Source organism: Populus nigra, chromosome 10, assembly GCF_951802175.1.
Source record: "Populus nigra chromosome 10, ddPopNigr1.1, whole genome shotgun sequence".
Lineage (NCBI taxonomy): Eukaryota > Viridiplantae > Streptophyta > Magnoliopsida > Malpighiales > Salicaceae > Populus > Populus nigra.
In genome coordinates, this window is record NC_084861.1 from 14,406,910 (window position 1) to 14,423,920 (window position 17,011).

Here is a 17,011-nt window from a genome sequence, read left to right on the forward strand (position 1 = left end):
TGATAAGAGCTCGCCTCGTTAAAAAACAACTTCACATCTACTTCAAAAAAAAAAGCGTCTGGAAACAAAATCATTAACCTGCTCCCAGGATCTTGGTCAGATTTTATCCCAACCTCCTACCAGTGCAAATGTAGCTAGCACTGCCCCAGTTTCTGCCCCTGCTGATTTGTTTGGGATTCCTCGGCAATGTTTTTGAAAAATCACCTCAGGGAGAAGAACCATGTATAGATGGAGAAGGGTAAACCGGCAAAGGAAGGGGTGAGAAGAAAAGGTGGTTATTTGACGAAAAGGAAAATGCAGGCTAGAAACTTAAATCATTATTGTTCGTTTTTATTTATATAATTTTCTAATATATTTTTTAAAATTAAAATTTTCTAAATTTAATATTTGTATAGATTATACTTAATTTTTATTAAATAAAAAAAATGATATCATTCAAATTTGTAATCGCTTGATCAACAAAGTTTTTTAATACTATGTTAAATAAATATCTAAATTTCATAATTTAAGTTATCATGTGAGATTTCACAATATAATTTATATAGTTTTTTAGCGCATGTTATGTGTGTACCATTAATTATTTAACAAAAAATATAGACTATCATGATTAAAAAAATAGTAGATTTTTTCAATAAAATAAGAAATTACCGTTTCTAAGTGATTTTAATAAATAAAAAAACTGACATAAAAAATATTTTGAACATAAAATTTAAAATTAGAACAATGAACTATATACACTAAAAAAAATGTTTAGAAGCTCAGACCTGAACTATACATTCAAACGCATGGTTGCTAAAAGATCCAACTAACAATTACACAAATTATTTGTGTTATGGATATATTGGGTTGGGTTTTGATATGTAATTGCATTTAATCTAATTTTTAATATAAACTTAACTCATTTTTTTTTTTTTAACCATGGTAGGTTGAATATATCGGGTTGGACTAATTTTTTTATAGATATTACAGAGATTCACTAATTTGATATATCAATTCTTTTATTCTTTGATGATTCTAAAATAATATTGGGTCGCATTCTTTCAAATACATATATTAGAGACACCATAAAAATTATCATAATTTTTATATAAAAACAAAATAACATAAAAATTATAATTAGGCTCTTTGTCGACAATCAGAGCACAATATAATACAAAGACAAATAAAAGATTATAAAATATTTTATAGATTTGTGATTTTATTATGAAAATAAAAGTTTAATATAAATTATTGAAAATTTCATTTTTTTTCATGTTTTCTTGATTATCAAGCAATCTTATCAAACAAGAAAGATTAGAATTGTAGAGAATTTACTATTAGTTCATCAAATCAAACTTCAAATGAGCAACTATAATCTATGTAAAAGCGAGGAATAAAAAGAAGATTAAAAAAACAAGAAGTAGCTGTGAATGTGAAAGCACAAGAAAAAAATAAAGAGAAAAGAAAAAATATTATTTATATGCAAAACTAAAATTATTTTATTTAGCTATACGTGGTAGGTTAGGTTAGGTGGAGTGAATTTTAAAAATCTAAACTCACATTTGACTAATATCATCTATTTATTAGTTTTTTTTTAATTTAGTATCATATATAATATTTATATTATTTTATTTTTACTAGTTGGATATAAAGTATGATTGGAAACGCGATTCAACTTGTGTTTTTAAAAAATTTAAATTTTTTTATTTTTTTATTAAAATTTAATATGGTTTGTATATTTTGAATCGTTTTGATGTGCTAATGTTAAAAATAATTTTAAAAAAATAAAAAGAATTATTAATATATATTTTAATATAAAAAGTTACTTAGAAAATCATTCATAACCAAAGTGCAAAAAAAAAATTTCGTATAAGCTTGAACACCCCTGGCACCCACCAATCTGACCAGACACCCTATAATTAAAGACTGTTAAAATATCGCAATAAACGACATCGCTTTCGAGTCAACGCGGAAATCAGTCCAGGCCCCAAGCCGGCTATTGAAATTCCCAACAAATACAAGATCAAACACGCCAAACATCCCCTTCCATTCAGTTTCGCTTTGTTATCGCTCCAATTGAAGAAAAGTCCTTTCTATCTAGGGTTTGGGTTTGACAATCATTTCTTTGAAGATGTTGGAGGTGGTGTTGAACGATCGTTTGGGAAAGAAAGTGAGAGTGAAGTGCAACGACGACGACACGATCGGCGACCTCAAGAAGCTCGTGGCGGCACAGACCGGTACCCGAGCTGAGAAGATCCGGATCCAGAAGTGGTACAACATCTATAAAGACCATATTACCCTCAAGGATTACGAGATTCATGATGGCATGGGCCTCGAGCTCTACTACAACTAGAACAAACATGTAATCTCCTCCTCTCTCATAATCGATTTTTTATGCATTTTCTAGGGATTTGATTTTGAATTTATTTTGCGGGATTATTTTTTTCATGATTATGTGCTGGGGTTGAATTATAATGAAATTGACTCTGTTTTGTATATTTTTTTTCCGGGTGAATTTTAATTAGTCTAATTGCTGGAGTTGATCATAGGTTAATTGTCTATAATGTTAATCTAGAAGCGAAATTTGTTGACGAATTACTTCGTTGGCTAGCTGTTGGTATGCTATAGTAAATATAGTGGATATTGTTCACCAGGAAGGTTTTGGTGATTTCGTTCTAGAGAAGAAAACTAGGCGATGAAGCACTTGGTTTTATATATAAATGGTAAACTAAAATATGTCTCGGTGAAATAAATGTTTAAAACAACTTAGTTCACATTCATTTGAATTACTGTATGCTATTGTCTTGTGCTAATGAGGCTTTAGTCTTTATCTTGCTTTCCTTTTAGGCTAATTGAAGTTGATAGCTTTGTGGTGAATTTGTTTGGTGGCAATATCACTTGCCATTCTTTTCTGAAATCGATATATATATACTGAGATAGTTGGCTGATTTTGGTTTTCATCTCACAAGATAAATTTTATTTCACTTGTTTTATTATGTTTTTTGTGTCATAATTCATGGTGCTATTTGATAGACGATGACTGCATTAGAGGAATATAGTCAATATGGTTAAGATGCATTTGTTATCATTTCTTTTGATAAATTTGTTGCTTACTAGTTGAGAGAAGACTGACAAGGAAATTTACTGCCACTTTTTTTTGGCTTTTCGTCACTGATCCAGGAATTCCAGTGCAGTATTGCAAGGCATTGTGGAAGATGAAGCTGCCTCTTCTTTGCTAGTAATTACCTACTCTTTGCAACTAGCCTGATGCTTTGTAATTGATGCACATATACTTTTATGAAATATGTAATGACTGCCATGACTAGATTTGGTTATAATATGTTAACTTGCAGTGTGTTCTGTTTGGTACAAGTGTTTCAATTGTCTGTGAATTGGTTGTTTTATAACCGTGACTCTTAGGGTTTCAATAGGATGAAAAACTGGTTGATTGGACAACTAACTAGATTTTTATTTCGCTGATGGCATATGTATGCTTTACGCCTCGATCTTTTCATTTTCCATGAAGACATTATGAGAAGGAAATTACTGCTTGTAAACACGCTCCATGAACTATTTCATGTTTTAGGACTACTCAGAAGGCTTTCTTCCCAGGAATGAATAGTGTTTTGAAATTGAGGGAGATTGTCGCATTTTGTAGAAACCATGTTTTAGGACTACAAAATGCCAGTGTAACCATGAAATGTAAACGACTGCCAGTGTTTCTAAAGATATTTCCATTTTGTGCCCAGTTAGTATGATGATTCATAATGCACCCCTGATGTCCATCCGCAATGAAATTATCTTTAGAAACACTGGCAGTCGTTTACATTTGATGTGCCATGAAGGAAATGGAAATATATGATGGAACCATCCACTGGTTCTGCCATGTCATTCTCAGATGATCTTTCCAAGGATACTGATTGCAAGGGGTGTCTTTCAAATCTATATGTTTGGTCACTGGATCTGGACGGGATGAGTTGAGTGATTAAGAACTTGAAAGCGTACACAGTTCATCCTGGAGGCTGTTAGCTGGAATGAACCAGCAGAGCAGTAGTAGCCTGTGACCTATAACTGCTGTGCGTTCTTTCTAGTTATTTTCCTAGCATCCTCCCACTCGTGGGGGAAGGGACCAGGGGATATATGTGCGCGCGCGCGCACGTGAAGCTAAACCTAGCGTAACTGTACCTGAATCGGTTGGCTTAACCATCCTAGAAAATGGATTCCATTTGTATAGGATTGGTGATTGAGAAGTTGAAATATCTGGCGTGGCTCAAAAGATACAACGAAGCTTCAGGTTCGGCAAGAGTTTTAGATTTTAGCTTCGAATCAGCGGCCTGATCAAGATTTTAAATATCTGACTGATAGGTTTGTTTAGATTTTGAAAACGGAGAGAATCAGGGTTCTTTACCTATAAATCATGGGAGATGAATCGATGATACTTATACATACACCCCCCAAACACTAAACCGCACTTCCACTAATTATGTATTCACAAATTGACCACGATACCTCCCTCACCATCCTGGCATTTACTTCTCTCTTCTTCAGTCTCGCCTTCAGACAAGGAAACTTGCTTTGCTTAAAAACACTTTACACTTTTTATTTCATCAAAATCACTAAATTAATATTTTTTACTTTAAATTAATATTTTTTTGGTGTTTTTAGATTATTTTAATGAGCTGATATTAAAAATAATTTAAAAATAAATATTATTTTGATATATTTCTAATTAAAAAACATTTTAAAAAACAACTACAACCACACTTTCAAACATGTTTACACACGAACATATTCCCTTCTTACCATAACAAGAAGAAAACTTGGAATGATGCATGGCGAGGATTGCACAGATTACCCCGTCAACCCTCTTAATTAATTATACACAGAAGAAATAATTTTTTGGTTTTGCATTTTGTGGTATCCTTTGTGCATGTCTTTAGATTGGGTTGTTTAACGAATCAAGAGGTTTTTACAAAGACGAAATTGCTAGGCTAACGATAAAGGTTTGTGGGACTTGGCACTCGTGTGTTAAGAGTTGACTTAGCCCATACTTCTCTTTGTTCTGCTGTGATGATGTAAATTCTTTCAGGATTTACGTTAATTTCGTTTTTGCTAATTTTACTTTTCGTTTTCTTTTTCATTTGAGGCAACAATCAATTTTGAGATTTAATTTGGCAGCTCTGAGTTTGAAGAATCAACAAATTCCAGATCATTGAAAACGGAACTGGACTAGAGAGTTGATTGAGAAGACAGGGAGATGTAAAAAGGAAAGGATCCCAATAAAATAGAGTTGAAGTGCGCTTTTAACTTTCTTCACTTACAAGTCCTATGGAGTTCCATGTCACTCAAGACGTGATCAAGGTATAGACAGTTCTTTTACGTAGGCCTCAACCTTCGTCGTACTTGGGATTTCGATATAGAGTGGCCTCAGCCTTTGTCGTACTTGGGCTTTCGACATGGAGATGTGCCAATTCGGTGGCCGGTGCTTTGTCAAACTCAAGCTTCTGCATTGTTTGTGACGCCCCGAGTCCGACTCCCACTCCCACAGACCAGTGATATTCTTTTGTTGATGATTGATGCAATCGCCATTCTTTGGAATATCCCTCACAACCAAATTAACAACGCATAATCTCACGTTTCTCTGTACTTAGTAACACCGCCGCCACCTCTTCTTATGGACAAGCAGAAGTTTTGGCTCTTCAAATCATTCATGCCGCGGCGTCTAGCAATAACTCGGTTCACTTCCGATCCCTGCTTGCCATGTTCACCATCACCATCCAAAGGCGACCGCCAACTACATCCATACAACAGCCCTGCCTGCTCTATTCACCCTCCAGGTCGGCCTGCTGGCAAGCTTGGAGAAACTTCAACAAACTGAGCACCTTCATCCTTGAGCATTGATTCCTCGTCCAGGGACTCCAACCTAACTGACCATGAAAGTCTCGAAGATCATAATATAAGAATAGAAGCCATTGATTACATCCTCCATGTCATTGACAAGAAAACAACAAGATGCAGTACCTATTTATTACAAGGGCCTCATCGATTATTCCTCCGTCATCAACCGCGAAAGAGGACATTTTCGAATATCCTCAACCAGTCCTGGACATGGAAGCCATGCCACCAGAGGCTATAGAAGTCTCTGCTCGTGAGGTACACAATGCAGGCTCCTTTTTACTCTCTTTCTGGGACAAGTCAACGAAATTCTTAAACCATAAAACTACCCCTCAAATTGGGTTCGCATGTCCCCATGGCCTGATCTGGACTTTAAAGTTTTAACGAGGCTAGTGTGAGAATCAGCAGTTTTTTCCCCCGGGTATTGAAATGGGCCAAAGCCCAAAAACACAAAAAGAAGCAAGACAGAATCTAGGGGTCTAAAGAGCTCTTTTGGGACTGCATCAAACCTTTCAGTTCCTCTCCGTCCATATCAGCTCCTTACTTACCTAGATCTTGGTGCTAGCATCTAATTTGCCAAAGTCTCAAGGGCCCAATAATCATGGTCCAGGTTTATTGGGCCATTCTATTGTGCTCGCTGACGATCCTTCGGTTTTGCCCTGAACTTCCATGTTTGTTCGGTTCCTGTACAAGAAAAAAGAAAACGTCGTAACACAAGAGATAAATACCTCGTATACACTTATTAGATGAATGATAAGACTTTTTTTAAAATGTAATGCGGTTTGATCGACTCACTTTCGTTACATTTCAACTGTTTTTTAGTTAAATAACATATGATTTATACATATTTCTTTATAAAATATCAAAGACTATTAAAAACAGGTTAGTATTTTTAAGATAATTTTAAAAAAACAATTTAAGATATGATAACATTTCATTAAGAAATTAACCCTAGACAATTCTATGACTTTTTAGTATTTTTTATGAAAAATATTTGACTTGCATTAATATCTAATAAATAAACTGGCCAGTGGTATCAATGATGATAATCACCTGTGACTGAAGGTGTATGGTTTAGAGATTTGGTTGTATTTGCAACATTTTTCAATGGCTTGCCACACGGAGAAAACGACACTCAAACGTGATCAAGGCGTAGACAGACGGTTCATTTACGTAGGGCTTAATCTTTGTTGCTCTAGGGCTTTCGGTGGAGGATGAGTGGCTTCAAAGCTCGTGGCCAAGAAACAATCTCACAGAACACAACATGTTGTGTTGACAAAAATGGCTTGTTTTCTTGACAGTTGTAAGTTTGACAAAGTTAATTAAACAGCTGCTTGCTTCAATACCTCACTGCTTTAAAATAGCCTTCGTTGCTCTAAGTTTCTGTTCCACGCACATTCATGCTACAATAAAAGACAGCTCGGAGGCTTCCAATTCCCATGTCGGAAATCTGATTTCATGGAGTTGACCCCCGAGCCATATCAATGGAAATTCTTGGATCTCGGTCTATAAAATAACACAAAAGGAAACACAGCATGGCATCAATAACATGACATATTGAAACTAGCAAGGCTCGGCAGATTCAATGCTATGTTCCCTGTCACTTTTGCCTTGTACAATCATCCTCCCCCTTGGCAATTTTCATGGTAGCCCTTTTGTTTTAATTCCTTTTTGCGTGTTTATTAAGTTTTTTTCTTCTTAAACCTGTATTTCATCACACTTTCGTGATTGATCAGTAGATTTCCTCCCAGCGCACGTTCAAACTCGAGCCTCCCCAATATTTATATATATATAAAAGCCAGCTCGCTCGAATTTAACTTGCAACGGTAAAAAATGTTCTCGGCGTTGCTAATCCTTTTACACTGGGATAGATATATTGTTGATGGTTGAGAATTTGGATAAGTGACAAAAAGAATTGACTGTTTGCTGGACAGAGTCAAAAAAGCATCCCGTGGGAGGAGGGCTCGGCCATCAAAACGGCACATTGTATGAATGGTTGACCTCGGCCTCATCATGTGATTAGCTATTAATTAACTAACTGTGATATATATTATTTTGTATTGAAAAGAGAAAGAAAGAAAAAGGAGACGAAGAAGAAGAAGATACGATGTGTTATGTTAATGTTAGTCTTTTAATAATATGATGGATCCAACGCTAGACATGTAGAATGTGTCTTGCCTGTTATCTTTGCTGTCTAATGTTCAATGTTACTCTAACAAATGTCAAAGACATGCACTCTATCCACATTATTATTATTTTCTTTTCTTTCTCTGTTTTTAGGTTATGGTCTCTCATGTGCACATGTTTTGAGTAGATTTATTATTATTATTATTATTCAGATTAATTTTGCTATAATTAACAGTATTTATTCATTGAGATAGTTTATTCTTTTTTTCCCCTAGAATTTTAGACAAACCATCCGTATTAAAATTAGAACATTCAGGATATTTTTCCTTTCGTGATCTCTTTAAATTCAAAATGAGTAAATTCATTAAACACCTCGACAATACCGTCTTAGTTGATATCCTTATTGGGAGTAAACCAATACCATATAATTTGACAAAACAAAAACCCTCTAGAACTGGATTTGACCCTTTAAAATATATGTATAGAAACACATCGAGTTTTGTAATTTTTTTTATTAACATATATATTTGGGTTAGTTTGTATGAATCTCAATTAATTTTATATATTTTAAAATTAATAATTATATAAATTTTTGATAGTTTTAGAATTTATAAAAATCCAACAGGTTGAAGGGCGGTAAGCTTGAGGTTTGTGTTGGTGCGTGTGTAAATGCAAGCTAGCAGAGGAGGTGAGGGGGTTGGCATTCCTTGACTCACGAATCTCTGTCTGCCTCGTGTAGCATTAAAAAAATCCCACTTAAAGACCTTGCTCCTCTGCACTCGCAAACTTTTCAACACTTGTTTAATCTGTATATGTGCATGCAAGTTAATCTTTTTTTTAATGTGTGCACGATAATTCAAATCCCGATGAGATAGTTTATTTTCTCAGGATTTGCTAAACAAGACCGGTCCGGGTTAAAAGCTTGTTCTTGCATTTTAAAAATGTAATTTTATAAATACGCCAAGTCAATATAAAAAAAGTGTATTTAAGATAGAATGAAAAAAAATCCAGTCCCGGTTGATATGTAAACAAACCTAAGAATCTTCTTAATCGTTGAAACAAGAAAAAAAATTGATCATGCACCTAATCAAACGGAGATCACAAGCTGAATTTAATTCTCACGTTCCCCCCCTGCTACTGGGCTAGATGTCATTTTATTCTGGTTTAAAGCTATTGCCCTGACAGAAACGTGTCGGGCAATGACTTTATTATACTAAAATGTACATGGTCATAATCTTCTGTGTCATGCTATTATTTGACAATCTGCCGTAACTCTGACAAAAACTGTTGCTGCCTTGAAAAGTTTTGTTACTTGGCAACAAAATTAGATGTCATGCCACTTCCTACGAATTTAACCATCTGCCACAAATCACTTCTTTTGACATTTCATAGCCACAGGCAATTTGATAGAAGGAGCAATTTCTAAAACTCAGAACAAGAATTGGTGGAGAAACTCTCAGCATCAACCACTATTGTTCTTTGCAGAGACTCCACGGGCATGAAGAGTTATGCCAAACCCGCATAATATTCACACACATACACACAGACAAATCCACCATATCCTTGCAAGCTAAAACAAAATGTAAGACAACGAAATTTCATGCCGGAATTGAATGGCATTGGTGATGAACATAAAAGTCATTTCATTGGAAAGTTAAAGCATATCCCAAAAGTGGATGGAGTGGACTTATCCCACAACTCCCGATAGACAAAATACGTGAAAAGTTACAATCAAAACAAATGACTTGCTAACTGTACAATTCGATGGAAGTTCCTCATTGTCTACCTTCCGAAGTTGTCTCTACTTGCATATGAAAGAATTGTTAACCTTCTTGCTGTCTTCAAAAACTCACTGTCAAGCAATTAGAAGTGCAATCCATGAGCAAACTGTATAAATAAAACAAGCCAAAAAAAAATGTAACATGTAAAAAGGGGATGGAGTGAGGATACCTAAAGGGCTCATCTCCAGCACGTTTGGTGGTGCCAGCTGCATCCCGGTAAAGCACATTGCTCAGCATCTCTGAACTCTCAATGCCAAACATACTAGCCAACTTTCTGTGCAGCTCTTCATACGAACCAAGGACTGCTAGGTCTAGGGTTCGACCAATATCCTCTGATTCCATGAACACCTTGCAATGATCAGTCTCCAGGCCAAGATCAGTTTTTTGGTGATCCTTGTACCAAGTAGACCTCTCATCTGAAGAATTTTCCATCGGACCATTCTGTTGTAATGCAGAACCAGACCCATCAGAGCTGGCCTTCCCTAGATTTCCATCTGATGAACTGTTTGCATTTGTATCACCAGAGTAGCTTTGAGAACTCTGCTGATCGGTAACAATAAGCTGACCAAACAGTACAAAGTGGGGTGTCTTTGTTTCACTGCTTTCCTTCAAACTCTGTGAGGAATTTCCCATTGTCAGCAAGCAAGAAATATTCTCACTTTTTTTAGTATTGCCCATGAAGTTACTACTGGAGATCCTAGAAGGCGAGGCAGCATGAACACGTCGCTGGAAATCAACTGGGAACAGTCCTGACCGCAGTTTGTTGAAGTGGAGATCTGATGAAGATAGTTCAAATTGTGCATGCCTGGCTCCCTGTATGCCTGCAGGAATGTTATCTGAGACACAGCATAAGGGACTGTTCGACCTAAGCGGGATGCCGGTAAATGATGGCATTGGAATTTGACCGAGTAAGGGAAAGTCCGGGGGTTGTGGAAGTCTCAACTTCTTTCTTGGAGGTGAGAAGGGTGAGAGATGAATGGCTGGCATGTTTGATACCAGTTCAGCCAACCATGGGCTAACGCGCTTCACATTCTGCAGTAGATCTGGCTCATCCCATGCTACCTGAAAAATGAAAACATGAAAGAAGATATAGTCCGGAAAATAATAATAACAATCGAGTGATTCAAGCCTAAGGCAGATCATTTGCAGCGTGCTCCTGTTGATGAAAGTGTATTGGCTATTTCGCTACTTTCTTCCTATTGTTTGCAAACAACTAAACTAAGAAAATATCAGCAACAATTTTTTATGCCATTATATTTCAAGAAATCATAACCATGCAAAACTTGCACATCCATAAAAACGAGTGATAATATTCAGGTCAAGAAAAGTAACACGTGCTAAGGTGTGTGTGTCAAAAAAATGATTTTTCTTTGGAATGAATTGCTAAATAAAATGAAGTACTCGAAATAGCAGGACAGCTAGCATCTTGGACTATAGCTGAGCTTTTTCAGAGTCACCAATCCAACTACATCATATGTTGCCCAGTTATATCAATTTTATACAAATATATCATTCCAAATCTATAATAAATTCAACAGGTAACAGGAGAAAAGCAAGGCAGTAAGCACTGAAGATCAACAAGTAGAGAATTTCCACATCCAAAATTGAGATTCACGGTACCTGTAGAAGTCGCCATGGAGAATTTGGCCAGCGGATGGGGTCAGCAAACTGAACAGAAGATATAGTTCCCATGAACCAGCTAATCCGAGACGAATCCTCGGTCTCAAATGCCATTTTGAACCTCATCCCTGGACACCACTGAATATGCATTGCAGTCCTCACAGCTGAGGCCCTTACACAAAATTCTGGAGTACTCGCTCTTGGATAATAGACAACTTCAAAAGGCTGCCCATTGGCTGCAAGAGATGCAGCTTCAATAACAGACTCGGGCTTCACTTTCCCCTTCATATCCCCATTACCATTCCTCCTCGTCAATTTACTCTCATCTTCCCTCAAAAATCCAGAATAGCCCCCAAATGAATTCCACCCCGATGAGCATTCATTTCCACCACCGATCCCTCTCTTAGCACGTCTAATTCCAACACAAAGGTCCCCATTCTCTGCTCTCAAAAACACAATAGAGTCCCCAGCCACAAGCTTCTTTTGATTCACAAAATTACTCCATCCAGTTGTCAACAAATGGCGACGAGGCGTCCCTCTGTAAATATGCCTAAATTTCCAAGTCTCTCCGTGCACATCCTTGGCAAGAATGGTCTGCACAGGAGGCTCAGCGGTGTAATCCAATCTTGGAAATATAGTCTCAGCGCAATAACGTGGCACAGAGAACCCACCACCATTATTAGCATCAGACTGAGTCAATGTCTTGGCAAAAGAAGCAGGCTTCTCTTGAGACTCAATCCCGTTAGGCGACCTATCATCACTATCTTCACCACAACCATCTCCAAACATTAAATCACTATTACTGGATGGGGTTAGCCTAATTTTGGCATAAACCTCATCAGTTTCAGGTTCTGCCATGTACTTAATAGCCGATACCTTACAAGGGATTAGTGCAGGAATCTGAAAATGACCAAAATCCACACTCCCCTGAGCATGTTCAGCATGACCCTGAGGAAAATAGAAAACTTTCGAGTTAACTGCTGGCATTTGAACCATGCTACCAGCACAAGCATGCCATAATTGTGAATCTAAACATTTTTCTGCCACTCTCATTTGTTCCTTGGGGGGATTCATAACTTGAAACTCCCTAATCATTGGACCACTATGTAGTTTTGGGATTTGAAGAACCTGGGTATAACCTGAAATTTGCAAGAGAAAAAAAAATTAAATTACATGAGAGAAAAGAACATCTTTATTCCTCGGATCAATTGCATAATATATCTATCACATGGTTTTTTTTTTCATGCTTAACCATCCAAAAACAGGGGGAAACGAAGATGAGAAATAAAAAGATCAAGCTTTCATAGTAACAATTTTGAGCAACAATTAAATCTGAAAAAAAAAATCAGTTATAACTTGTGAAGAAGAAGAAAAACAAAGATTTTGAGATGTCGATGAAAATTAATTTACTCTGAACAAAAAAAAAGCAGAATATTCTAATAAATCTCAACCAAAACCAAAGAATAACTAACCGTCTCTAAGTTTTGCTTCAAACATAAATTCTGTCAGGGAGAAACAGAGTAAAGCACAAACCTTAGCTTTACAAAACACAAAAGTTACAAAACTATTCAAAGGGTAGAGATCTTAGTAAGAATTGAGTAAGCAAGTGTAAGGATATGAAGGAAGGGAGCTTGTTAATGGGCTTTTAAGAGTGTGCTTGTGAGCTTGCTTCTGCCGACCAGACTCGCAGGGAAGGATTTGACAAGAGAAAAAAACAAAGGGGAAAGAGATAGTAATTGTTTTATGGGTTTTCTCGAGGAGGAGAAAGAGATTGGGTGGCTTTTAAATTATGTGTTTTGGATCACAAGAGTCCACCATCATACCCAATCTTCAGGTGAAAATGAATCATCATCTCTCTGTGATTTCCCCCCCTCTTTTCTCCCCTTTGCTAATTTTCTACTTTATTCGCTTGTAAATAGAAAAACATTAATACAAGAAAGTGTTTATAAGTACTTTCAACTCCAGTTTGGTCTTTTCTAGCGCGTGTCTTTTACGCTCTGATATTTTTCTACATTCTTTTTACTGTGCTATTTTCATTTTCCCTTTTTTTTATATATATATCTTGAGCCTGGGCCCTCGGTCATTGAGTTTGTGTTGATTCTCTTAGTTATATTTCTAAAAAAATATTAAAAAATTATATTCGACTCTTAAATCTTTTAAAATAAGTTTTAAAATATCAAAATATATTAAATACAACAATGGATATGACACATATCAGGTTAAAATATATAAAAAAAAAAGTGAAAAGGAAATTGTTAAGATTAAGAATTGTCGTCTGGTGTTTTGGTGTTGGGACGATGGAATTTTAAATTGTAACTTGAAAAGTTGCAAGCACAAAGCATGCCTAAGCCAGCTCTAAACTATCCTAGCTCCTTGGAAGGTGACAAACACGCGATACCAAAAAGAAAGTAACGGTGTTTTTTCTTACAGAAGTATCCGAGTAATTAAATAAAAGAAGGGGAGAATTTTTTTAATAAATAAAAATTTCCATCTTACTTGCCTGAAGATTAGATAATCCCCCAACAAGAGAAAAACTGGCTTCGCATCACAAGGGTTTTGTCAAAGGTGTAGCGAGTTGTTTAGGCTAAGCTCTGAAATCAAGGCAGCCAAACCCAGATCCTAACCAGATACATTTGACCGTAGTTAAAGCTCATCAGTGAGACCAGTGCCCTAACTCTTTGGGATAACCATGGTTAGTGGTTTACTGGTTCCGAGGGTTATGGTAGATTAACTATTGTCACTGGTCAACACCCTCGACTCACTTGCCACTGGTTGTTATGCGTGCTTCTGATTTCTTGGTAGGAAAAGAAGATTTGGTCATGGTAATTTTAGGGTTTTGGGGAGGACAGCAGTGGGGAGTAGAAACACTTCCCTATCAATTTGGATTGTTACGCTGAAATCACATAAGGGCACCCTAGAATTAGGGTTTGTTTGGATTAGTTTTTGGGGCCATGGTACCAGCTAGCGGGGACCTTATTTTGCATATGACATGGAGATTAGACCAAAGATTGGAGAACTTAGGCGGTAATGCTTGATGGTGACATTGAGATCAAAGAGGAGTTAACATAGTCTTGATTTTATGTTTGTTGCATAAATACTCCAATTTGTTTGGTACTTGTTGATCAAGACATTGGTCGGTCTAATTAGGGAACATGAGTTTAGATTGGTAATTTTCTTGGGCTGCAAGGTAGAGAGTCATGGGTCGACAGCATTCCCGCGAATTTTAATGGCCTGGGGATCTTGAACTTGTTAGGTTTAATATGGAGCTCTCTAATCAGTGTACATGGACATTTTACTCGCAACAAGCCATTCCTGGAACAAGAACAAAATTACCGAGTTTTTATTTGCAATACATGAAAAGCTTGAAAGGAAATAAAGTGGGAATTATAGAAAATGGAGGCAGTCGCCATCAAGATTCCCATGCTGGTGATATTTTTCTGGCCTGTGCTTTTCTGAATTGTTGTTTTCAAGTGATAGAGTCAAGCTGGCTCCGGCGATGACAGTGGATGGAGCTTGCTTGCAGGGAAGTAATTAGCTCACGCCGGGGGCTGGTTTCACAGAGATAACATAAAAATGGGCCACAGCCACACATCAAATCGAACCATTTATGTGACTGGACCTGGCATAATTATAAGCTGGAGACGTCGGAGTTAAAATAAATAAATAAATACTTCCATGGTTGCGTGTGCCTAAATTCCTGTTAAAACTTTGTCCAAGAGTTTTAATTGTTGACACAGACCCTGCACCAACATGGAAAGAAGCAGCCCGAGGTTGTGGACACCATCACCCCACTGGTTATTGAAAGGAATTAATTATCTCATTAACTATTACACTACAAATTGTCGGGTTTTTTTTTTTTTACCGTCGAAGGCTTCAATGTTTATTTTTTTCAAACATTATAGTCGAAGGTCCGTGAAAAATTTAATATTTTTTTAATTTGGTTTTTAATTCGTTTTCTAACCATCTAGTTTTAATTGAAAATCAACTAAAAAATTCAAAATAAAAAAGACAATAAGCATGGATAAGATATTATAAGTTTCATAAAAAATACATTTTGGTCCTTAAACTTTAAAAATTAAGTAAATTATATATTTCAATATTTTTTCAATTCAATTTCGATATAAAAATCTAATTTGATTTTTATTTTTCAGTATTTAATTGAGAGAGGTGGTGTTTTTTCATTTTGATATTTTTTTTTCAATTAATCTTCAATTAAAACTAAATCATTGTAGAAAAAAAAGTTTAAGGACAAAAAATTAAGGTTTTTTTCTCTATTTTTGTAAATTTATATTTTAATTAGTATCCTTTTTTCTTTTTATTTTATTTGAAGTGTCTCTTTTAAATGATATTTATTTATACATTTAAATTTAAAGAATTTTTTATTCATTTATAATTTTTTTATCTTTTGTATGAATGAATTATATTTTTGAAAATAAAATCAGATATTATTATAATTTATTTAAATAAAAACATGAATTGTATCTATATTTTTATAATAATTTATTGAAATAAAAACAATGGCACAACAATGGTGGCATCGAAGTTCGAAAACCTTTCGCCGTGCCAACAATTTATTGATTTTCAAGTGAAGGGAAAAGGGGGGGGGGGGGAGCAGAAAACTCTCTGTCGATCATTCTCTCTCGCACACACAACCAGGGGGGGAAATGAACATGCTAGCTTTTGCCAGAAACATTCTTGAGAATTTCCCTCAAGCCTAAAACACCAGGAAAGTGACTCTTTAACCAGACATATAGGATACAAATGGAGACGAAGGGAACAAGACAGAAACAGTTGGGAGTGAGATAAACACCGAAAAGGACACCAGTAGTGTTTTGTCCAGCTTATCCATCCATTGCTTTTCCCCAGCAAGCAAGAACAGAAGCTTGACCCATCAATTAATGTTTTTCGAGTGTGTAATTTTGGTGGGTTTTCTCCAACCAGCGTTTGCCCAGTCTTTACTCTTTACACCACCACATACCCCGAACATGGAGCATCTCTAGAAGGAATTTTGTCCAAAAGTAAAATGATTGTCTTGTGGTTGTCTTTCACGATGCGTGCCTTTGACAAGGACAATTCAGCAGAGACAAAACTTACGATTGTCTCTTGCCATTAATCTTGATGTTTATTTTTTTATTTCCGTTTCATATCGAGACTTGACGTTAAATCTAATCAATTCAAGCCTCGGCCACAAGGATGGTGTTAAAATATAGAGTTTTAGATGTGAATTTCCGAGTTAATATATAAATTCATGGCAGAATAAATAAATAATAAAAATCAGATTGAAATATTTATATTTCATGTTGTCTTGCTTCTTTTTTCTTTTCTTTTTTTTAATGTTTTAAGTTTTCCTTGCTGGAAAAAAGAAGGTACAAGGCATGAGTGCACAGATTATTACGACGTGGATGTTTTTCTTTGGCATCTTCTGAAAGAGTTACGTGGATACAGTGAGATTCAATGGAAATTTCAAAGCTCAAATCATTAGAGGGTTGCCTTGCAAGCACTGGATTATCTCATTTGAAGCCAGCAGCACAAAAGGTTTATCATAACCACCCGGAATATCAGAAAACATAGCATTTTATTTTATTTTATTTTATTTCATTTCATTATTA

General features: G+C 35.9%; 2 protein-coding genes across 3 annotated transcripts; one reads left to right on the forward strand and one right to left on the reverse strand.

The window, feature by feature from the left end:
- The first annotated feature begins 1,981 nt into the window (after window positions 1-1,981).
- LOC133704300 (ubiquitin-like protein 5) lies at window positions 1,982-3,351 on the forward strand. The gene is made up of 2 exons (XM_062129096.1): window positions 1,982-2,341; window positions 3,160-3,351. Exon 1 carries the CDS (start codon window positions 2,111-2,113, stop codon window positions 2,330-2,332), a length of 222 nt encoding a protein of 73 aa, XP_061985080.1. The 5' UTR covers window positions 1,982-2,110; the 3' UTR covers window positions 2,333-2,341; window positions 3,160-3,351.
- Window positions 3,352-9,627: 6,276 nt separating this feature from the next.
- LOC133705516 (auxin response factor 18-like) lies at window positions 9,628-13,302 on the reverse strand. Of its 2 annotated transcripts, none has more exons than XM_062130772.1 (4): window positions 12,936-13,302; window positions 11,403-12,541; window positions 9,952-10,844; window positions 9,628-9,853 (listed from the first exon to the last, which is right to left on the reverse strand). In XM_062130772.1, exons 2-4 carry the CDS (start codon window positions 12,495-12,497, stop codon window positions 9,784-9,786), a joined length of 2,058 nt encoding a protein of 685 aa, XP_061986756.1. In that variant the 5' UTR covers window positions 12,498-12,541; window positions 12,936-13,302; the 3' UTR covers window positions 9,628-9,783. The 2 variants fall into 2 exon arrangements, with proteins under 2 accessions (XP_061986756.1, XP_061986754.1); XM_062130770.1 differs by having other exon boundaries at window positions 12,875-13,302.
- Between the last annotated feature and the right edge of the window lie 3,709 nt (window positions 13,303-17,011).